This window comes from Myxine glutinosa, chromosome 14, assembly GCF_964187855.1.
Source record: "Myxine glutinosa chromosome 14, kmMyxGlut1.1, whole genome shotgun sequence".
In the NCBI taxonomy this organism is placed as follows: domain Eukaryota; kingdom Metazoa; phylum Chordata; class Myxini; order Myxiniformes; family Myxinidae; genus Myxine; species Myxine glutinosa.
In genome coordinates, this window is record NC_136274.1 from 38,671,734 (window position 1) to 38,696,633 (window position 24,900).

At 45.0% G+C, this 24,900-nt stretch overlaps 1 protein-coding gene across 1 annotated transcript; it reads right to left on the reverse strand.

The window, feature by feature from the left end:
- Positions 1-1,481: 1,481 nt before the first annotated feature.
- LOC137418225 (rab-interacting lysosomal protein) lies at positions 1,482-17,523 on the reverse strand (the record flags this gene model as incomplete). The annotated part of the gene is given in 7 exon segments (XM_078768312.1): positions 1,482-2,681; positions 3,094-3,174; positions 9,509-9,634; positions 9,786-9,940; positions 10,027-10,221; positions 10,329-10,444; positions 17,382-17,523. Coding segments are annotated over 6 exon segments (789 nt in total). The 3' UTR covers positions 1,482-2,524.
- Between the last annotated feature and the right edge of the window lie 7,377 nt (positions 17,524-24,900).

Below are 24,900 nucleotides of genomic sequence, written 5' to 3' on the forward strand. Positions count from 1 at the left end.
TGGTATACTAGCCATAAATGTTTTGATCAAATGCCTTATCCTAAAAATCTGAAATTGCATGCACATGATTCTATTTGGATTGAAATATGAAATTTATGACAACATAGGTCACATGGTTTGGCAGCCATATTGGATTGAAGGGGAAAAATAAATAATTATGTCTCTCAAACCGCTTACCCTATCAATGCGAAATTTTGCAAATGTCATCGAACACCATTGTTGCATATAGTTTGAAAATCATGACATCATAGGTCACATGGTTTGGCAGCCATCTTGGATAGAAAACCGAACCTTATCCGATCAACACAAAACTTCACAAACGTGATCCCCTCCCCATACATATGCAGTGTACATTTTTAATGTCATATGTCACGTGGTTTGGCAGCCATATTAGTTTGAAAGCCGATGTTTAAAAAAAATCCCTTCTCCGAAAACGCTTCACCAATCGATGTGAAACCTGTGCTGCAGTCCAAATGTGATACTTCAAAACAGCTGAAGGGATTTAAACCAAACTTATTTTTAGGACAGAACAAGGGCATCTACCCATTATCATGGGCAGGGACTATGCAGAGGCATATTGGCAACACAGTCGCATTGCTCTAGTTTAATTTACATTTTGTGACAAAAATTGGAAATACACTTTTCATATGGCTGGGGTGAACAGTAATGAGGCCGGGCGTAGTGAGGTCGAAGATGTTTATCCCTGACAAGCATGGGTACACGGCATTGCCCAATGCTGTTCTAATATTTTTGGCATTTTGAAGAAATCAAACTCATTTTTTTCCAAAAAAATTCAGGGGGCCAAAAACCCTACCCAACATCCACTGAGGAATGGGGTCGAGGATCATTTAAGATTACCTTTCACATAGCTTCAAAGGCTTAGGCACTATAGAGCGTTAAAAAAAAAATCAACAGTTTATTATTTATTTATTTTTCCCAAAAGTTTCCAAAAAATTATTTTTGCCTAAAACACCCCTCAGTGTGACAATCTACCACAAAAACCACAATCTGTAAACAATCTACCACAATAAGCTCACTGATGAACCTCTGGAGGTTTGACAAAGATCCGTTTGGCCATCTCAGAAAAATGGCGCCAGACACACCTCATAGTTATAGATATGTGAAACATCCTGCAACCTGTGCCTATAGAAAACAGACTTTTTGGATTGCCAGCCGCATTTTCAATCCAATAATCATGTAATATTGTTTAAAAAAAATTATCCATGGGTAGGCGCTCCTGTGTTGAAAGTTTCACTTCAATTGCTGAAGTGCTTGCGGAGAAAACGAATTTAAAAATGAATGAAGGTGAAAAAGCGAGGTCCTCGGCCGACATTCCACAACCTGGTCAAGGATAGCTGTGGACGTCTATTACTAGTATTGAATATTTCAGCCTAAAGTTATTGATCCGTTGAACGTCAGCTTTCAGTTATTCCATTAAAGTTGGTCGGTCATCTTTGCTGACAATGAAAGCAACTCCAGTATTGATTTCAGAGGGGATTCATAAATTTATTTTTCACATCAACACGTTTAAAATGCAGATTTCCTCGATCCATAATAGCTGCAGTAAAAATTTGAGCCGAACCTGAAATGTCAGGCTTTTTCAGAGAACCAGGACCAAGTGCTTGTTAAAATGCTTAATGCAAGACAAGTGCATATGATAAGCAGCATTTGAATGCCGTAAAGAAAGGGCAGCTAAACCTTTTAAATGATGTGATGTATTAAAATGTCAATGCAAAAGGGTTTAATAGCCTTACAAAAGTTCAGGAAGTTTTGGTCCATTAGTAGTGTTGTCTTCACCGTTGAAGTGAAGGATGGATAGGTGGACTCAGCTGGCCAACCGGCCATCAGGGTGAGCAGAGGTGGCAAGATGCAAGTCCACAGCTCCAACAGATTCCTTTTTCAGTGTTGAATTCCCAGGCTCTTGTCGAAGCTCCGAGCGAGAATCATGCTTTCCATGTTCTCTGGAAATCATCGAAAATCTACCACAATAAGCTCAATCAGTGAATTTTGTTTTAATCTCCACAGCAGCTTACCATTTAAATTACAACAGTCTCCACCACCATGACATGTTCTTAAATCGCCATCAATCCCACTCCAGGATCCTCTTCTACGCGCAACGTCTTGTCCGCACAGGTGTGACCTGTGTATGCGGTCACATTCACATTCCTAACTGTATTATAAGCCCCATCACTATCATGCGGCACTACCATTTTGGCAGCGCACACGCTACTTTAGTCCCTGAAGTCACAAACTGTTGGGAACATCCGTACCATTGTTAATATGGGGTCCGACTGAGCCCTCACAGCACAAGGGTCGTCTCCCCCAGTATGACCGTCCACGTCTTGTCGACCGTCAAGCCAAGTTTGAGAAATTGGACGCTTTCTGTGTGTTTGTTAAATCTGAGGACTCTGGCATCTGTGTGGAGTAAGTTAACCCTCGTTCCTCATCAAAAGGCCAGCGGTGGACCCCGGCTGGTCTCAGTGTTCACTGATGCCTGTTGCGAAGGATTCTAACTATTGTGGTGTCACCCCATTCCGTGAGATTCATGTTTATGCCAGGTCTGCCATGGGCATGCCAGGCTGTGCAGGAGCTGATGTGTCGCATTCTCGAAGATTTCCTCGAAGTTGACTCCGTCACCAAAATCTTGGAAGACATGCTGCGGCGCAGATTCACCTGTGGAACTATTGAAAGTTTAGTCCGTTGTGCTTCATACCCTGGATAAATGTGATCTTTGACTCTCAGCTGCAAAAACTACCACTGTCATAGGATAGGTGTGATCTTCAGGTCATTTGAGTGCCAGTCTCCACCAAGTCACCAATTTAAGTTCCTGCCTTCCACCTACTGCTGTGAAGGGCCTTCGATCTTCGAAAACAAGCTTCCTCAGAACACCAAAAGCCTAAGAGTCCAATAGAATTAGTCTCTCTACGTCTTAGTCCATTATCACAGATGAAGATATAACTGACCCCAAATATGGGAATTCATTGAAGGATTCAATCATCTCATTAGCACACACAGACACATACCAAATCAATTTTGTTTGTTTCATCACAACTGAAGCAAGGGTAACACCACCATTCTATCACTGTAACTCACAAGCGTTTGATGGGTGAACTCGTAGAGAGGTGCTGGTAAACACTGGAGTTATGGGTTTTCTGACCGTCCACTTCATCCTCACTGCAATACACATGGGGTGGGGCTCAGCAACACACTTGTAGCACAACAGGTTTGATCATCTGTACGAGTAAGCATCTTTTTGAATTTTAACATCTGTTTAACAGTTTTATAGAAACACAACAATACAGAATTTACTATACATTCAGCTGGAGACAGGAGAGAAGTTTTTGATGGAAGTCACTCTCAAACAAGGCCTAAAGCTACTATAGGTAAGAGGCTAAGGGGAGGTTAGATAAAGCTAAAAGTATAACAAAATAAAAGAAAGGAAAAAGAATAACAACACAACATCCAAGACACAGGACGTAGCTAGTAGAAGTCAGGTAAAATGCAATGAAACCTCAAAGATGTAGAAAGTACGAATTGACATTCCTATTAAAGTTGAGTAGATCGTAGGATAATGGGAAGCACGTTACAGGTAGTGAATTCCAGAGCGAGACAGCGAGGGATAAAACTATCTGCATAGACATGGCAAACCGAGTCTTGCGTCCAAACACTCGTACGGGAGGAACCAAGTTAGAAAGTCCAACAGAACATTTGCCATGAAAATATCTGTAGAACAAACCAAGTGGCAACTGACCGATGGTGAGAGAGAGGTTGAAGAGTTGAACCCATCTCCACACCAACCAGGTTGGTGCTCCAGCCAAAATGTGACAACAGTACTCCATGAGGGGACGTATAGTTGCCTTATACAGGTACAAAATGGCCTCAGGAGGTAAATAACTCTGCGCTCGATAAAGACAACCCACTCGCTTGGAAGCAATTTGAGCAATACCAGAAATGTACTTATTCCAACGGAAGTTAGAGATGTCATGTCCAAACCAAGAAGCCAAAGCTCAGGTGATTCTGTTAAGGTTGAAGATCCCATGTGCACAGAAGGGAAAGACCTGTTTCTTGAACGAGATATGGACAACAGTTTAGTTTTCTTTGCATTGAAGGTTACCAGCCAGTCGTGCCCCCACTTCAATACATTCTCCAAATTATTTACCAGAGAAACTCCGACCTCTTTACGAGTGGAATTGAATGAATCAGCAGATGTACAGAAGAGTGAGGAATCATCAGCATACATGGCTATCTGAGACAGAACATTATCAGGAAGATAATTGATATGAACAAGGAACAATGTGGGACCAAGGACAAAAACCTGTGGAACACCAGAATTGATGGAGCAAGTAGGAGAAGATTGACCCTCAGGTACCTTCATCTTGCGATTTGTAAGGAAAGCTGAGATGATTGAATGCATCACTCCAGATACACCATATGACTGAAGCTTGTGGAGCAGACCCCTGTGCCAAACTTTATCAAAGGCTTTTGAGATATCCAAAGCAACTAATCAAGCTTCACCCTGGAGCTCCAATGCCCTGTTGATATGAGCTATAATTAAGGATAGCAGATCACCAGCAGAGCGGGAATAGCGAAAGCCATACCGACAGTCAGTGAGAAGTTCATTGTCCTCCAGATGGCTGAGAAGTTGATCATTGATGAAGCATTCAAATACCTTGCTTATTGCAGGAAGCAGGTTGATGGGGTGATAGTTACTTAGTTCAGAATGCTCACCGGCACCATTGAAAACAGGAACAACAGAAGCCACTTTCCATGATGAAGGAAACACTGAAGCAGACAAGCACATGTTGAATAGCTTGGAAAGAATCGGTGACAGCCCAGGACAACACATTTTCAATACAATCAAAGGGATTCCATCAGGACCAGTCGCTTTAGAGGCATCTAGGGTACGAATAATTCTGGCAACCTTCTTAGGAGTGATAAACGGAACAGGAATATCAGAGTGTGTACGAGATGGATAATGGATAATCAGGAAGAGGGTATCCCTGATCATTGAGAGTAGAATTAGAAACAAAGCAATTTGAAAAGAGGCCGTATCAAGCCTTATCAAGATACACTCAACATTAGTCCATCCGTTGCTATAAGAACAAGAGTAGTGAACGTTATACCCTATCCATGTTTTCCATGAGCTTTGACACCTGTATATTAGTCATCATGAAATTGATCGTAATCATAATAAATAGCACCGCAAAGCGAGCGTAGCCCCTCAGCCCATGCATGGTGAAAGGAAGCATTGATGATAATTTGTTATTTGAAGCGAAGTTGTATACCGAGTAGGATTTTGCAGTAAATACATTTTCGCCCATGAACCCATGAACCCATTTCGCGCCCATGAACCTTCCTCTACTCAACCCCAACACACACTGCAAAAATGGATTTAATTGGACAAGCCGTTCTGCTCGAAATTGACGGAAACCAATTTCAAGATGGCTGCCGTGGCGGCCACATTGAAAATCGCAGCGCACCCATTTTCGAAAGGCACCTTCCTCTACTCTACCCCAACACACACTGCAAACATGGATTTAATCGGACAAGACTTTCTGCTCGAAATTGACGGAAACCAAAAGTTGACTGACGCCCGGACGACAATACCCCTTAGCCCATTGGTCTGAGGGGTGAAAAGCAAAATGAACAAAATTACAAAGACAAAGAAAATGAGAAAGGAGCCATACATATACAGTATCACATTGATATAGGTTGAGGTGAAGGCCTTGGGTGTCAAGGTAGTGCAAACGGAGGGAAAAGGGGTTGGGGGTGGCACACACACATTAATCATACTGGTACCTCTCCATTTTCTCTTCTCTCCTGCCCTCTTTTACCAATCCTCTTCCTCTTCTCTCTCTCCTTTATGTCCTTTAATTTTAATTCTTGTTGTTTTTTTAAAATTACTGTACAATATATATTTAAATAATTTGTATTTTTAATGTTTTGTCAATTTATTACTTGCAAAATCGAAGATTTTTCAAGTATATTGGTCGGTTCCGTTTGTGGTTCTGTCTGTTTGTCTGCCTGTTTGTCTGTTTGTTTGTCTGTTTGTCTGTTTGTTTATCACCGACGTACAGGTCACAATTTTAAACCGATCTTCACGAAACTTCACCAAATGGTAGAGTTGGTCAAAAGCAGGAAGCCTATTGTTTTTGGGGTCAATAGGTCAAAAGGTCAACATAGGCCAAATTTCTAAATTCTTCAATTTTCATCCGATTGACTTGAAATTTGAAGAGGACTTGCATATCTGGTCACTGAATTCAACCACCAAGTATATTTGAGGTCAACATAGGCCAAAAGGTCAACATAGCCTAAATTTCTAAAATCTTCAATTTTCATCCGATTGACTTGAAATTTGAAGAGGACTTGCATATCTGGTCATTGAATTCAACCACCAAGTGTATTTGAGGTCAACATAGGCCAAAATGTCAACATAGGCCACATTTCTAAAATTTTCAATTTTCATACAATTGACTTGAAATTTGAAGAGGACTTGCATATCTTGTCAATGAATTCAACCACAAATTATATTTTAGGTGAACATTGGCCAAAAGGTCAACATAGGCCAAATTTCTAAAATTACCAATTTTCATTTGATCGACTGGAAATTTTAATTGGATTTACATATATGGTCACTGAATTCAACCACCAGCGATATTTGAGGTCAACATAGGCCAAAAGGTCAACATAGGCCAAGTTTCAAAAATCCTCAATTTTCATCCGATTGACTTGAAAATTGAACAGCATTTGCACATCGAGTCACTAAATAGGGAAACTAACGATTTTTGAGGTCAAAGGGTCAACTCAAGGTCAACCTTCCAAAATCATCTTTTTTCATCTGAAAAATCGTCACTTTTCTTCCTGTTGACCCAAGATTCCTTCCTGTTGATCAAGATTGTCAATTTTAATCTTGTTGAAAGGGACAATTTTCTGTATCAATGGAATTTTTTGTCTTGGGGGTGGGGGCCAGATTTTGCAAGTATCGTGCTCCGCATGATGTCTTCTTGTTTTGCTATTCTTCTGTCGCTTGTTTTTTCCCTACTAGTACGCGCAACTCCGTGTACGTCAAGCAGCAGAAAGTGTCATGTTATTATCCTCTCTGGGGTATATAGATTACAGTACATCTAGGCTGCGGCCTCAAGAATGTCTGTAGTGTGTTCAGTTACCAAGTTTATTGGAGAGTGCTCACCAAGTGGCTTAAGCACTCAAGCAAGCACTCCATTCAAAACCGTTGATAAGGAACGACGAATACACGTTAACATGGCGTTTGCTTGAGGAGGAAAAAAACCCTTGGGGAGGGGGAGATATTATTAGTACTGTATTCATATTGTTGAATACAGTACTAATACAGAATACAGAATACAACACCAAGCCTGGTGTTGGGCTAGCGGCTAGGGTGCCAGCTTAGGATCCTAGGATCCTCCGATCCTGAGTTCGAATCCCGGTCGATCGCTGAATTAACGCCAGGGGGGTTGACTCAGCCTGTCATCCTTCCGAGGTCGGCAAATTGAGTACCAGTTCACTGGTAATTCCCTGTTTGTCGTAAAAAGGCGACAAAAAGGGTTGGCGGCAGGAAGGGCATCCGGCCGTAAAACATTGCTTCCAAAAGGGGACCAAAAAACAACAACAACCACGGTCCCCGAAAAAGGCCAACCCCCGCTTGCAGGGAAAAATGGCCTCTAAAGGTGGTTAAAAAAAAAAAAAATTATTCATATTGTTTTGTAACAACATAAATATTATGCTATTATCATACATGTTGTTATTACTTTTGTTATTAGAATCGGCCTTGGAAAAAATGCCACAGTTAGCCATCTTAACATGGATATACACACCTTACCACAGATTTCACCTAAGGTGGAAAACCACCCTGTCAAAGTCAGTCATTCTTACCCCCATGTGCTCCCTGAGCCTGACCCCACGCTAACACCCATACCTCCGACTCACTCCAATCCCCTATCCCATCTCCCTCTTTTCCTCCGAGGAAGGGTCAATGGCCGAAACTCAGCTTCTCCTTGCTTCGTACAGTGATTAACATACCTCACAATAAACATCCTGTCAATTTCATCCATTCTTCCACCACATTTCAAAGTTGGCCTCCAAAGCCAGATGCCAACTGTGCATCCATCCTCCATCGTACAAAATCCTTCCTTGGCACACCTGAACTCCTATCCACCAAAAGGCCTTCATCTTCAACTTCATGGAGTACTGCTTTCCCCTCTAGGCTGTCTACTCTGCCTCTCATTTTGCTCAGCTTTACTCAGTGGAAATCAAGGCCTTCAAGATCATTGGAATCTCCCACGATGAAGCTGAGTATAAGGGCCTATCACTTCGCCATCGCAGACAGGTCGGTGGTCTCTGCTTCTACCTCCTCCTTTCTGGTCTTGCACACTCTGCTCTTTCCGTAATTTGTTCCCCCAGGTTTCTTCAGGGCTCATACGGTCCATCAACAAACGTCTTCTGGTGAAACTACCGAAATCCAGAATCACTGCTCACCTCTTTCGTTTGCTCCTCTTTTTCCCCACCTGTGGAATCAACTTACACATTTTCTTCAATCGCATTCTTTCCTCTCGGTCTTCAAAACAGCCAAGATTCAAAAACAAGATCCACCCTCATCAACCTTGCCCATCCCTACCCCTAAGCCCTCTGCCATCAAAATTTCCAGTTTTCACTCCTGAGAGCTACCTTCTCTGTCCATATTTTGTCCACCCCATGCATCCTCTCCTCCCCACACCCGTTATTTGTCCAAGTCTGCGTCTATTTTGTCCTTCAACTCCGCTGTTTGTTTGTTTTTCTTTTTTTCTCTTTCTCTTTCTCTTTTTTTTTTTTCTTTCTCTCTCTCTCTCTCTCTCTCTCTCTCTCTCACACACACACACACACACACACACACACACACACACACACACACACACACACACACACACACACACACACACACACACACACACACACACACACACACACACACACACACACACACACACACACACACACACACACACACACACACACACACACACACACACACACACACCAGCTCTTCAATTACATTGAAGTTGTTCAACAAGTTGTTCCACTGCGGAAGCACCTACGTAGCCTGCGTAGTGTTCTAGTAGCCTGCGTAGTGTTATTTGGTAGATCAAAAGAACTGGGCAACCTTATCTTGTATAACCGTTCCGTGTAAGTGTTTCATCCCATTTTTGAAGGTTTGAGCTACAGAGCTCCCATATCTAATTGGAGGTTGCTACGTTTATTTCCATCTGATCTCTCCTCCACCAGTTCATTCACCCCCCTTGTCACAACCATTGTGCAATCCCACTGCTCCACTGTCAGTGCGTTGACATTTGCCCTCTGACCTCGTTCAGTCATGAGCCTAAACTTTGCACAACACAAAGGAAGCGCATTTACTTCCCAAAGCAGCAGATGGGAGATAGACAACGGTCAGGAAAAACCTTTTAAAAGCTCCAATCAGTCATGTGGAGTGAATGTATAACATGTCATAATCAAAGACCTGCTGGAAGAAAGTGTCTCCTCTGTATAGCCGAGCATCTTGGCCTTCAAGGAGCGTCGTTTACTTCGTAGTTGTGCCACACGAGGAGGCACCACACACTTCCCAGCACCATGCTTCTGCAATTCCCTGAAGTGCAGGATAGGGGGGATGTTTGGAGAAATCCGATCAGGAATGTCACCAGAGGTCGGTCAAGGCTTTACGGAACTAGATAACGAATACACAAAGCCACTCAATTACCACGGGATTCGAAATTTTCATGGTTACAAGGAAGTCCTACCACTTATAGTATTTGAGCTCTTCTTTAATGAAAAAAATCTTTGTTTTGAGCTCATGTCTATCCTGGAGGACCTGCTGCAACTCCTCAAGTGTAAATTGGGCTCTGTTTCGATCTTTGGGATCACCTCGGTATTCCTCCGAGTCCTCAGGATCAACCTGCTCAACCACACATTGCAAAGAACACCGTTAGCAATACAGCACAGCATCGCACTCTTCTGGGTTTCACAGCCTGGCCCATTCACCTGTTGCCCATCATCATTGGCTTGATTCGTGCAAATGAGCTGCTGCCGAGCTTCACCCAGTTCGATAGCTGCTCTCAGCGAGGACTGCAGACTTGCATTTTCCTCGATAAGGCCACAGACCTGCCGCTCAAGAGCAACTTGCTTCTGTTGGTACTCCCATTTGGATTTCGTCAACCCAGCAAGCTGTTTTTCGAGCTGAAGGGGGCCAAACATTTGTTGTTAGGCTGACACGTTGAGATCACACAACTAAGGTACGTTTCTCGGCAGGATTGCAAAGCACCAAATCTATTGTTGATCCTCACCATTTGGATCTCTTGTCTACAAATAGACACTTCATCACAACTCGAGGTCAATCTTTCCCGTTGCTTATGCACCATGGATCTGAGCTGGGAAAGTAGGGCACCTTCCTCATCAGACTCTGGACAAGGGCATATGAGAAAGATAGAGTAACAATTAACACCAAAATTACATATAGTAGAAAAACAACAAAGTAAAATAAAAAAAGAAGAAATTATTTACATACATGTATATACACAGATACAGCTGGACCCCGACATTCACGGAAGATACGTTGCTGGAAAAAGCTGCAAATGTCAGAACCGCAAATGTGGGAGCATACTTTCAATGGGAAAAGGGCGGATAGGTTCCCAACGGTTCCCGATTCACAGAAAATCCCATGAATGTCGAGGCATTGTTTCAATGTGCCTCATCCCATCACCATCTAGCATTTTGTCCTCCTCATCCTTCCCTTTCTCCAAGCTCTTCTGCAATCTCCGACACACTGTCAACAGCACTCCCAACCTCCCTCTCTCCTCCCTCATCTTTCCATACCCCTCCACACCCCTCTTTTGTATCCGATGCTCCCCATCACTCTTCTTTAACGGCATGGACCTCAAACATATGGGGCCTTTGCTCAAACCTGACTGATCTCTCCATACAGGTTGCTTCTGTCAAACCAGACGTGATCTGCTTAAAAGAAACTTTCCTCCTTCATGATGTCTCTGATTCCTTAGTATCTCTCCCGGGTTACTCCCTCCTCCGGTATGATAGACCTGAGCCTCGTCCTGGAGGTGGGGTTGCTATCTTTATCAAAAACTCTCTTCCTCACTCGCCCTGCACTGTACTCTCTCCACCTCACCCCCAGGAATACCTCTGGCTACGGCTTCCCCTTCGCTCCCACCTCTTGTTCATATGTGTGTTGTACCGTCCACCAAACAGTGATGACTCCATCTACATCTCGCTGTCTGATAATATGGACCAACTTCTATCTACTCATCCCAACTCTCTCTTCCTCATATGTGGTGATTTCAACTGTCATCATGCCATTTGGCTGGGTGTGGGTACCTCCCTCACCAGTCATGGCTCCTCAGCAAAGGACTTCTGCGACTCACTGGGACTGACACAATCTGTCAATTTCCTGACCCGGATCTCAGTCAACGGAGCATCTTCTCTTCTGGACTTGGTTATGACTAACTTCCCTGAAAATGTCTGCTGCTCTTCTTCTGCGCCAATCGGATCATCTGATCATGTCCTTGTTAAAGTGGACATCTCTCTGACCATTCTCAGGGAGCCTGCTCAGCGTCGACGAGTCTGGCATTTCACTCAGGCCAACTGGCACGGTCTTCAAGCAGCCATCAATCATCTGGACTGGTCTCCCATCTCTACCACCTCTGACATCAACTCATCCTGGGAATTCTTCCAAAGTAAATTGCTCTCCCTCATGCACAGATTTATCCCATCTCGTCTTCAGTTGTCATACCCTTCCTCCCGTCCATGGTACACGGAATCTTGTGGTGAGGCTGTTGACCAGAAACAACTTGCCTTCGTCTCCTGGAAAGCAAATCCAACGGAAGGAAATCTCATTTCCTTTCACAAAGCCCGAAACAAGTGTGTGTCCACCCTCAGGAGAGCCAGGAAACAATATCTCTCGGTTCTCAAGGCCGAACTCTCTTATCTGTCTCCCTCTTCCAAATCCTGGTGGCGTCTGGTCAAATCCGTTTCTGGTGTTTGTTCCCCCTCCATCCCCTCCCTTACCTCAAACGGCTACACAGCTGACTCCGCACGTGAAAAAGCTGAATGCCTCAACTCTGTGTTTGCCTCTAAATCTTGTGTCCCAAACCCATCCCTCTCTGTACCCACCATACCCAGTCGTACCCAGCTGCTCCTGGACTCCGTGTCCTTTCCTCCTGACAAGGTGGAAAAGTTTCTGTCAACCCTCGACTCTGATTCTGCAACTGGACCCGACGGCATCAGCCCACGGGTCCTAAAATCCTGCTCTGCCGCTCTATCTCACCCTCTCTCTGTTCTCTTCACCCTCTCTTTTGCTCAAGGTCAACTGCCATCTGCTTGGAAATCAGCCAACATCACCGCTTTGCACAAAAAAGGTGCAAAAACAGATCCTAGCAACTACAGACCAATCAGCCTTCTCCCAATTATCAGCAAAGTCATGGAATCCATCATTGCTTCGGATATTAAATCTTTCCTCTTCTCCAATGGCTTGATCTCTGAGCATCAATTTGGTTTAAGACCAGGTCACTCTACTCTGGACATGCTGCTTCTGCTGTCTCAACAATGGATGGAGGTCCTCAATGCCAAACAGGAAATTAGAGCTGTCTCCCTCGACATATCACGTGCCTTCGATACGGTCTGGCACCCCGCTCTGCTCACCAAACTCTCCTCCTTTGGTATCCATGGAAATCTCCACGCATGGCTGGCTGACTTCCTCTCTAGTCGTCGTCAACGTGTGGCCCTGAATGGGGTTCTCTCATCTCCTCTTCCTGTTCAGGCTGGAGTTCCCCAAGGCAGTGTTCTGGGCCCTGTGCTTTTTCTGGTCTTCATCAATGATCTCTCTGACTCTCTTGAAAATCCTCTCTATCTCTTTGCTGATGACCACACTCTCTGCCGCTCCATTCCTCTTCCCTCAGATCGGCAGTCTGCAGCCTCCTCACTCTCTGAAGACTTGGACAAAATCACAGACTGGTCAAACAAGTGGAACATGTCTTTCAATCGTGACAAATCTCACACTCTTACTATGTCTCTCCGAAAAGATCGACTGGACAACCCTCCCATCTACTTTCTCAACAATCCTCTGCAAGAAGTTCTGTCGCTCAAGCTTTTGGGTCTCACTATCTGCCATGATCTTTCTTGGGAAAACCACATTTCCAATCTGGCCTCCAAAGCCAGTCGCCGACTGGGCATCCTCCGTCGTGCAAAGTCCTTCCTCGGCACACCTGAGCTCCTCACCACATACAAGGCTTTCATCCGCAGCTCAATGGAATACTGTTCTCCCCTATGGGCCGGTGCTCCTGCCTCACACCTAGCTTGGCTTCACGCTGTTGAAACCAAAGCTTTCAGAATTATTGGAATCTCCCGCGATGAAGCTATCTCTAGAGGGCCTTTCACTCACTCACCGCAGGCAGGTAGGTGGTCTTTCTGTTTTCTACCGACTCCTCTCCGGCCTTGCACCCCCAGCTCTCTCTGTGCTCTGTCCCCCAAATATTCCTACAGGTCGCACAAGATCTGCCAGCAACCCTCTGATGGTTAAACTGCCGAAATCTCGGCTCTCTGCTCACCTTCACTCTTTCATTCCTCTTTTCTCCCGCCTCTGGAACAAACTCCCTCACTCCCTTCAATCCCACTCCTCCCTCCAGGTCTTTAAAACAGCTGTTCACCACCATCTCTTATCTTCCCCCATCCAAAACCTTGATCTTTTCTACCCCCGCTAATTCACCCCAGATCCACCTTGTTTGAAATTCCAACTTCTTTCCTGGAAGTCCTGGCCATGTCCATATGTTTTATACCTCTCCCACCTCCCCCCCCTTCCCATGCCCCCCCCCCCCCAAAGCCCTCGCCCTCTCTCAGATCTCTCCATGTCTCTCGGTCCCTGCTCTCAAATGTTGTGTTTGTGTCCTTCCCCCTCTCTCCCCATCTTGTCTACCGCTCCCGATGTTATATGTTTTTGTGTCGGTTTGTCTTTGTGTGATTAATGTTCGCTCTTTCACGAGCCTCGATCTTGTATGCAAAAAAAAAGAAAAAAAAAAGTCGCCGGTGCAATTACCCCCAAGCATTAGCGTTAGCCGCTCCTTCGCGACTTTGTAGCCTGGCATGGTCTTCTCCTCCTTCGAGATAAAGGAGATGATGATGTAGGAGTGACGTAAAGTCGCACATAATGACCTTCGCTGAACTAAAATTTACTCTAGAAGAGTGGCGGAAAGTCGGATTTGACGTAGGTCGAAATGGCGTAAAACGGGGTATGACTGTGCTGTATTTATATCACTAAAAGGAAAGCTTTTTCATTTAAAGAAAATAATTATATATTATAGAAAATAGACGGGTTTTCGCAAGTCTGATTGCACATCGAAATTGTAAAATACTAGATGTGCGTACACATGGCTTCGCTTATTGGTTTAATCAAAAGACAGCATGTTGCACTTCTACCTCCAAGGATGTAAAATTAAGCAAACATGCAAAAATGAGGAACTTTTATTCAACATTGTTTTTGTTGTTGTTGTTTAGTCATGGACAGTTCTCTCGAACAAGTCCGCGGCACAGAGACAGCCGATCAATCTAGCAGGAGTGACCCAGAGACCCCCAACATCCAGAATGGTGCATTGTACCCCCGCCTTCACAAAGTCAGGGTCACGACAGAGTTACAGGGAGGGAGAGAGAATGAGGGCGAGAGAAATAAACAGAGAGGGAAAGAGGGAGAGACAAGAGGGAGGGCCAGTCCATGGAGACCGATCGGCACTGGCGTGACTGCGCTGCCCTGACAAATCCGGGCAGCAGGGAAGAATGGGGGAAGATTTGGCACCAGATTTGTGTCGAGGGGGCGGGGGGAGGTACAACCACCACAAAGAGGCATCATTGATAGTTATTATACATAGTTGTTATTGCTGCTATTGTCGTGGCTGTGGTTGTGGTTGTTGTTGTTGTTGTTGTTTTTGTTCTACTTCCATTTACTCCGATATATTTTTCCATTGCTTTAATACGTATTACTACACAAATCTATGTTCTCCTTTCGTGTCCATACTTTATTCTAAAGAGTTCCTGCTGTCGTACCGTTGGAACTGACACAAAAGCTACAATTACTGCTTCTTCTTCCATTATGGAAAAACAGGCTGTAAAAACAGGCATTTTTATGATTAAACAGACAAATTTTTGTTCGAATATATACAGTCACGTGAAAAAGTAAGTACACCCCATGTAAAGTTTTGACTTTTTCAACATATTTCAACATACAGCTATTTGATCTTCATTTCAACAATATTGACAGATAAAGGTGATATAACATAACAAATATCATGAAACATTTACATTTTGTAGTCCATTGTATCTATCTATAATTCCAGTAATCTCTGTGTGTGTGTCTGTGTGTTTGTTTGTTTGTCTGTGACCGCTGTTTCTCGACAACCACGGGTCCGATATACTTGAAACTTGCCAGGTATATTGCTGGGGACCTGAGGATGTGCCTTTTCAAGGTTTCATATTAATCGGAGAAGTAGTTACCGAGCTATGGCGATTTATTTACCAACCGTTCGCTTTGGCTTTGCGAATGGACCAAACCATTTCATGTAAATAGAGGGGGGGGGGGGTTCTACCGTACTCGCAAGCCGTTCGCTTTGGCTTTGCGAATGGACCAAACCATTTCATGTAAATAGAGGGGGGGGATATAATTTTAGATATATATATAGTACGGGCACGCCCTAGTAATTTAAATAAACATAAATGCAAATTTCGCATGTGGAAAAAGTAAGTACACCTCGACATTTATCACTACTTCAAATACCTAAAATTAGAATCAGGTGCACCAGCTCAAGTGCAAATGATTAGAACATCGTTTGAGAGGATCTTGGAGGAACCTGTCTTATTTAAACCTCAGACATTTAGTTTGGTTTGCTCTTTGTTGTTGACGTGTGCGGCGTCACCATGCCTAGATCAAAAGAGCTCTCTGATGCCTTCACAAAGAAGGTTATAGATGCCTACGAGTCTGGGAAGGGATTTAAAAGGATCTCCAAACAATTTGAAATCAATCATTCGACTGTCCGGAAGATCATGTACAAGTGGAGAAGATTCCAAACAACTGCCAACTTGTTCAGGCCAGGCCGCCCCAGCAAGTTCAGCCTGAGAGCAGACCGCAAGATGGTGAAAGAAGTCTCGAAGAACCCAGAATGTCATCACGGGACCTACAGGTAGCTCTTGCCACTGTTGATGTCAAAGTGCGCGAGTCTACCATTAGAAACAGGCTGCACAAATTTGATCTGCATGGGAGGTGTGCCAGGAGGAAACCTTTGCTGTCCAGAAAGAACATCAGGGCAAGACTAAAGCTTGCCAATGAACACCTTGGCAAAGACCAGCACTTCTGGAACAATGTGCTCTGGACAGATGAGACAAAGGTAGAGCTATTTGGCCACAGTACCAGAAGACATGTTTGGTGAAAACCAAAGACGGCATTTGACCACAAGAACCTGATACCAACTGTAAAGCATGGTGGTGGAAATATTATGGTTTGGGGCAGCTTTGCTGCATCAGGGCCTGGGCAGCCCACCATCATAGAATCCACTAAGAATTATTCATTGTACCACAGGGTGCTTGAGGATAATGTGAGGCCATCTGTCGGAAAGTTGAAGCTCAACCAAAGGTGGACCTTGCAACATGACAATGACCCTAAACATACCAGTAAATCCACCAAGGAATGGCTGAAAAGAAAGAAATGGAGGGTTCTGGAATGGCCAAGTCTAAGCCCGGATCTAAATCCCATCGAGATGTTGTGGGGGGATTTGAAACGAGCTGTGTATGCAAGAAACCCTTCAAATTCGCACAGCTGAAACAATTCTGCATGGAGGAGTGGGCAAAAATTTCTCCCAGTCGATGTCAGAGACTGGTAGACAGTTATAAGAAACGCCTACTTGAGGTTGTTTCTGCCAAAGGGGGCAATACCACCTATTAGAGCCAAGGGTGTACTTACTTTTTCCACATGCGAAATTTGCATTTATGTTCATTTAAATTATACAATGGACGACAAAATGTAAATGTTTCATGATATTTGTTATATTATATCACCTTTATCTATCAATATTGTTGAAATGAAGATCAAATAGCTGTATGTTGAAATGTGTTGAAAAAGTCAAAACTTTACATGGGGTGTACTTACTTTTTCACGTGACTGTAGATTAGCTTTGCAACGGTACCATTTTTATTATTCTTTGACTGCAGAAAATTATTTGACTACAATGTAACGGATGGATGGATACACCCGCACACACACTTTTTAATAATAAAATTTATCAATAATTTAACAACTTATTAAAATAAAATTTAAATCACAAAACATGAGCTACATCAGAGGAAAGTCTCACGTTCAACTGGAACAGCCCTTTGTGGCTCCTGTTGGTGGCGAAGCTCAACTTGCAAGTGGTGTGTCTGCTCCTCGAGTGCAGCAACCTTGTTAATAAGTTCCTGGGCCTCTTCACGCAATGAGTCCTCACACTGTTCTGCATCCTGCACTCAAGTACAAGTATTTTGTGAATAAACCGTGGTTTACAATTGGAGCACGACAGTATATATATATATGATGAGGGTGATATTTTACCATTTACTACACAATAAAAAAAACACAATTCTCATATCCACAACAATATATATATATACATATATATATATATATATATATATATATATATATATATATATATATATATATATATATATATATATATATAGATAGATAGATAGATATATATATATTGTTGTGGATATGAGAATTGTTTTTTTTGTTGTGTAGTAAATGGTAAAATATCACCCTCCTTCCTCCAGTTGTGTATAAAGGTCAAAAGGGCGTCCCTTAGTTAGGTCATATACAATCACGTTAGCCAATCATAGATTTCCTCCTTGTTGGTAGTTTATTTCCTTATTCTGTGTATTAGGTTAAGGCTTTGTCTTCCATTAATTAATACTCCATTGCACCGAATTCAAATAGATAGATCCCCTTTCATTCCCATTCCCAAAGCCTCTACTGCCAACTGCATTCGCCGCCATTGCCACGCGGTCGGCTCGGAGAAGAAAGGCGTGTCTCCACCTCGTAATAGAGGGGAGGAGTGAGTTGGCCCCGCTCAACCAACCCAGCCAAAGGGGTTTGGCTTGAGCGGGCGGAGAAAGAACGATCGGGGAGGTCCAAAAAGGTTGAAGGGTGGGGCTATATATAACTAGACTACGGATTTTTATGTTAAGAAAATAGGCCTTTTATGTTTTGAAAAGCGGAATTTTTTTTTTTATGTGAAAAAATCCCGAAATATTTTTTCCCCCCGTTTTATTCATTTTTTATTATTACCAAGTTTTTCAGAAATCAGTCAAAAAAAGAACAAAAAATGGTAAGCTTTTTCCTGCACAACATTAAGCACTTTGGGCTAGTAAACAGGTAAAAATGACATTCAGGTACCTTTATTGCAACCGCATTGTTTGATAAGTAGAGGACTAGTAGAAATTGACTAGACCCTTTTAGGAACGGTTAAAGTAGGTGTTTGAAATCATTATCTTGGTAATGTTCTCCTTGGTGAGGCGGTGTCGGCGGTCGGTGAGGACGTTTCTGGAGACGGAGAAGGACCTTTCCACGTCGACGCTGACGATGGGGCAGTACCTCAAGAGGGGGATGTCAGCAAGCTTGACTCCAGCCGGCACACCAACCTCAGATCCGTGCTGATCTCCATCCAGGATCAAAGCCACTGTCCTCAGCACACCAATGTCGGGATTGCGCTGCAGCACCGCCTTGAGCTTGGTGAGCAGGATCTCCTTACGGCAGCCTCGGATCTTTTCGAGCTCCTCCTTGGCCTGATCAAGGAGCTGGAAGGCCTTGGCCAGCTCCATGCCGGCCTCCTCCAGCTGCTTAAGGATCTTCGGGATGAACGACACGTGGGCATTTAAGAAGACCAAACTGAGCTTGATGTCCGCCTTTCCGAACAGGTCCTTGGCACTCCGGATTGCCATCGCGTCGTCATCGTTCAGCTGGTCCACAATGTCCTTGACGGCCTCGAAGTGCTCGGCGTAAAACACCGCGGCGTAGATCCACGTCCCCCACCGAGTCAGAATGGGCTCCGGGGGGAGAGAAAGATTGGGCTGCTGCTCCTTCCAAAAGACAACACGCGACGGGGCTTTGACGAACACCTTCTTCGTCGTGGCAATCAGGTCGTTGACGTCCTTCAACATTTCTCGGACTGTCTCGCAGACACGGTGGAGCGCGTGGGCAACGCAAGTCACATGCAGCAAGTCCGGGAAGAGTTCCTTCAGGGCATGGCCGGCCTTGATCATATAGGCCGCGGCATCGCTGACGAGGACCTTGAGGCACTCCGGCTTGAAATCAGGCCAAAGATAGCGCAGCGTGTCATTGACTGCACGCACGATCTCCCCGGAGTTGGACTTCTCCAGAAACATGCACTGGACGAGGTGGGGACGAAAGTACCCCTCCTTGGACAAGCGTCCCGCGATGATGTTGGCCACATATCGACCTGCCGAATCGGTCGTCTCGTCGACGGACAGCCAGATGGGCTGCTGTCCGAGGTCGGCACGGATCCCCGCCAAGGCCTCGTCGTAGCACTTGTCGAGGTAGTGCTTTCGAATCCAGCTTTCATCGGGGATCTGGAGAGTGATGTGCTTCTCCAGGAACGACCGGAAGGCAGGGTTTTCCAATTTCGACCATGGGATGCCAGCGGCCAGCATGGCCTGGCACAGCTCCTGAGCCACGACGTCGCACTTGTGCCTCTTTCCGCCACCAAAGTCCTCTATGGTGGCTTGCGTGACCGTCTTCTTCTTCAAGGCCAAGTTGCTCTTGTGGCGGTCTCCTCGGACATGTTGGGCCAGCTCAGACTTCTGCTTCGCCCGGAAAGTCTTTTCACAAGCTCGACAGAAAGCCATGTCACTCGACACGTACTTGAAGGTGGCCCCATCGCCGCCAGCGTTGAATTCCTTCAGCCACTTGTCACGAAGAGCAGCACTCATCTTGATAGACTTGTTCACACTTTGTGTACACTCTCTCACTGTAGTACACCGCCTCACTGCTGTACACGCTGGGGACGCAACGCACGCAAGTGGAGATCTCGCGAGATCACGGCGAGGTCACGTCTTTTCGAAGCTGCTCCATGCGCTCACGCTTTCGAAGCTAAGTGATATTTCTCAATTGTGTTTTTGTCGAGACTGTATCTATCTTTCGGTGTATGTACCTACAGCGTATCTTTTGGAAAATTTTCGGTGCTAATTTTTCGTTCATGTATACACAATCGTCGGTTAATGGTATCGAGTATTCTGCGGCCCAGTACTCGTAGGCTTAGACTACCGTACCGTCTCAGACCTTGTGGTTTGTTTTTCTCTCAGCGATTCGTCGAATGCGCTGAAATTATTTTCGTTCACTGTTTCGTCCCAGTCGTTCACCCCGTACCTCCTTGTTTAATATCTGTACTCACAAAAAAAAAAAAAAAAAAAAATTTCCTTCCCAGGTCTTATTCGTTTATTTGTTGTTCTTTTTGTTCGTTCGTTCTTCGTTCGCGATCACGCGGTTAGAAATGTATAATCTCTCCCCTGAACAACTATTTTCTCTCATATATTATAACACCCTTTTCTTCTTTTCCTACAAAAGGATGCTTTCGTCTTGCTCACCAAATCTATTCATTCCAAAATATATATATAATACCATCTCTTACAGTTCCTCCTTTCTACATTCCACAAACTATCCAGAACTCCATCCCTCCTCCAGTGTCCTCAAACGTATTTTTGACTCGAAGGTCTCAAACTCATTTTGCAAAAAATGTTCGTTTCCCATGAATCGTACACTTTTCAAAATCCAATCTCACCCCTCCCCTCCAAATCCTCCCCATCACCCATCCCTTTCAAATCTCCCCCCTTGCCCCTTCCCTCCCCTCCCTCCTAAACTCCCCCCACACCCCTCCCCTCCGAGACTCTCCTTCGCTCCTCCCCTCCTAGACTCCCCTCTCACCCCTCCTCCTCAAAGCATCCTCCCTGCTTCTTCCTCCTTCCAACTTTCACCTTCATCTCCCCAAACCTCCTGCCTTGCTCTTCCCCCTCCTCAAATAACACCTCACTGTGCCTCACCCAATCTCCATCAAACCTTTTGTCTGCCCCATTCTTCCCTTTCTCCAAGCTATTCTGAAATCTCTGACACACCTTCAACAGCTCTCCCTACCTCTTCCTCCTCTTCCACATCTTACCCTACCCCTCCCCTCCCCTGTTCTGCACCCGATGCTCCCCCTTCCTCTTCATTAACGGTATGGACCTCAAACATCCGGGGCCTTCGCTCAAACTTTACTGACCTCTCCATACAGGTTGCTTCTGACAAACCAGATGTGATCTGCTTAACAGAAACTTTCCTCCTTCATGATGTCTCTGATGCCTTGGTATCTCTCCCAGGTTACTCCCTCCTCCGGTATGATAGACCTGAGCTTCGTCCTGGAGGTGGGGTTGCTATCTTTATAAAAAACTCTCTTCCTCACTCGCCCTCCACTGCCCTCTCTCCACCTCACCCCCAGGAATACCTTTGGCTACGGCTTCCCCTTCGCTCCCACCTTTTGTTCATATGTGTGTTGTACCGTCCACCAATCAGCGATGACTCCATCTACATCTCACTGTCTGATAATATGGACCAACTTCTATCTACCCATCCCAACTCTCTCTTCCTCATATGTGGTGATTTCAATTGTCACCATGCCAGTTGGCTGGGTGTGGGTACCTCTCTCACCAGCCATGGCTCTTCAGCAAAGGACTTCTGCGACTCACTGGGACTGACACAATCTGTCAATTTCCCGACCCGGATCTCAGTCAACAGAGCATCTTCTCTTCTGGATTTGGTTATGACAAACTTCCCTGAAAATGTCTGCTGCTCTTCTTCTGCTCCAATCGGCTCATCTGATCATGTGCTTGTCAAAGTGGACATCTCTCTGACCATTCTCAGAGAGCCTCCTCAACGTCGACGAGTCTGGCATTTCACTCAGGCCAACTGGCACGGTCTTCAAGCAGCCATCAATCATCTGGACTGGTCTCCCATCTCTACCGCCTCTGACATCAACTCATCCTGGGAATTCTTTCAAAGTAAATTGCTCTCTCTCATGCACAGATTTATACCATCTCGTCTTCAGTTGTCATACCCTTCCTCCCGTCCATGGTACACGGAATCTTGTGGTGAGGCTGTTGCCCTGAAACAACTTGCTTTCGTCTCCTGGAAAGCAAATCCAACGGAAGGAAATCTCATTTCCTTTCACAAAGCCCGAAACAAGTGTGTGTCCACCCTCAGGAGAGCCAGGAAACAATATCTCACCATTCTCAAGACCGAACTCTCTTATCTGTCTCCCTCTTCCAAATCCTGGTGGCGTCTGGTCAAATCTGTTTCTGGTGTTTGTTCCCCCTCCATCCCCTCCCTCACCTCAAATGGCTTAACGGCTGACTCCGCACGTGAAAAAGCTGAATGCCTCAACTCTGTGTTTGCCTCTAAATCTTGTGTCCCAAACCCATCCCTCTCTGTACCCACCGTACCCAGTCGTACCCAGCTGCTCCTGGACTCCGTGTCCTTTCCTCCTGACAAGGTGGAAAAGTTTCTGTCAACCCTCTACTCTGATTCTGCAACTGGTCCTGACGGCATCAGCCCACGGGTCCTAAAATCATGTTCTTCTGCTCTTTCACTCCCTCTTTCTGTTCTCTTCACCCTCTCTTTTGCTCAAGGTCATCTGCCATCTGCTTGGAAATCAGCCAACATCACCGCTTTGCACAAAAAAGGTGCAAAAACAGATCCCAGCAACTACAGACCAATCAGCCTTCTCCCAATTATCAGCAAAGTCATGGAATCCATCATTGCTTCAGATATTAAATCTTTCCTCTTCTCCAATGGCTTGATCTCTGATCATCAATTTGGTTTCAGACCTGGTCACTCTACTCTGGACAGGCTGCTTCTGCTTTCTCAACAATGGATGGAGGTCCTCAACGCCAAACAGGAAATTAGAGCTGTCTCCCTTGACATTTCACGTGCCTTCGATACGGTCTGGCACCCTGCTCTGCTCTCCAAACTCTCCTCCTTTGGTATCCATGGAAATCTCCACGCATGGCTGGCGGACTTCCTCTCTGGTCGTAGTCAACGTGTGGCCCTGAATGGGTTTCTCTCATCTCCTCTTCCTGTTCAGGCTGGAGTTCCCCAAGGTAGTGTTCTGGGCCCTGTGCTTTTTCTGGTCTTCATCAATGATCTCTCTGACTCTCTTGAAAATCCTCTCTATCTCTTTGCTGACGACTCTACTCTCTGTCGCTCCATTCCTCATCCCTCAGCTCGGCAGTCTGCAGCCTCCTCACTCTCTGCAGACCTGGACAAAATCACAGACTGGTCAAACAAGTGGAACATGTCTTTCAATCCTGACAAATCTCACACTCTTACAATGTCTCTCCGAAAGGACCGACTGGACAACCCTCCCATCTACTTTCTCAACAATCCTCTCCAAGAAGTTCTGTCGCTCAAGCTTTTGGGTCTCACTATCTGCCATGATCTTTCTTGGGAAAACCACATTTCCAAGCTGGCCTCCAAAGCCAGTCGCCGACTGGGCATCCTCCGTCGTGCGAAGTCCTTCCTTGGCACACCTGAGCTCCTCACCACATACAAGGCTTTCATCCGCAGCTCAATGGAATACTGTTCCCCCCTCTGGGCTGGTGCTCCTGCCTCACACCTTGCTCGGCTTCACGCTGTTGAGGCCAAAGCTTTCAGAATCATTGGAATCTCCTGCGATGTAGTCAACGCCGAGGGCCTTTCACTCACTCACCGCAGGCAGGTTGGTGGTCTTTCTGTCTTCTACCGACTCCTCTCCGGCCTTGCTCCCCCAGCTCTCTCTGTGCTCTGTCCCCCCAATATTCCTTCAGGTCGCACAAGATCTGCCTGCAACCCTCTTATGGTTAAACTGCCAAAGTCTAGGCTCTCTGCTCACCTTCACTCTTTCATTCCCCTTTTCTCCCGCCTCTGGAACAAACTCCCCCACTCCCTTCAATCCCACTCCTCCCTCCAGGTCTTTAAAACAGCTGTTCACCACCATCTCTTATCTTCCCCCATCGAAAACCTTGATCTTTTCTACCCCCGGTAATTCACCCCAGAGTCCTTGCAGTGTTCATATGTTTTAATCCTCTCCCACCTCCCCCCAAGTCCTCCCGATGTCCCTGCTCTCAAATGTTGTGTTTGTGTCCTTCCCCTTCTTCCCCCTCTCTTTTGTGTCCTCCCCCCTCTCTCCCCATCTTGTCTGCCGCTCCCCTTGTTTTTTGTGTTTTGTGTGTCAGTTTGTCTTTTTGTGTGATTAATGTTTGCTCTTTCACGAGCCTCGATCTTGTATACAAAAAAAAAAAAAAAAAAAAAAACGTTTTGTTTTTGAGATCGATTGCAGTTAAAAATTTCGATCGCAGTTAAAAATTTCGAAAAATTCCCTAATTTTTTTTAGCGTTGCCAGACATTTTCGACCAAAAAGGGCATTTTATTTTATTTTTCCCGAAAAAGGGCGAAATATTTTTTTCCTCCGAAAATAGCAAAATAATTTTTTTGCGTGCAAAAAAGCCGTTTTATGTGAAAAAATAAAAAATATTTTTTCACATAAAAATCCGATGTATCTATCTATAATTCCAGTAATCTCTGTGTGTGTGTCTGTGTGTGTGTCTGTGTGTGTGTCTGTGTGTATGCGACCGCTGTTTCTCGACAACTACCGGTCCGATATACTTGAAACTTGCCAGGTATATTGCTGGGGACCCGAGGATGTGCCTTTTCAAGGTTTTAAATTAATCGGACAAGTAGTTACCGAGCTATGTCCAAAAAACGATTCAACCAATCAGAGAGCAGCGAGTTATCACGTGTGCCGAACGCGG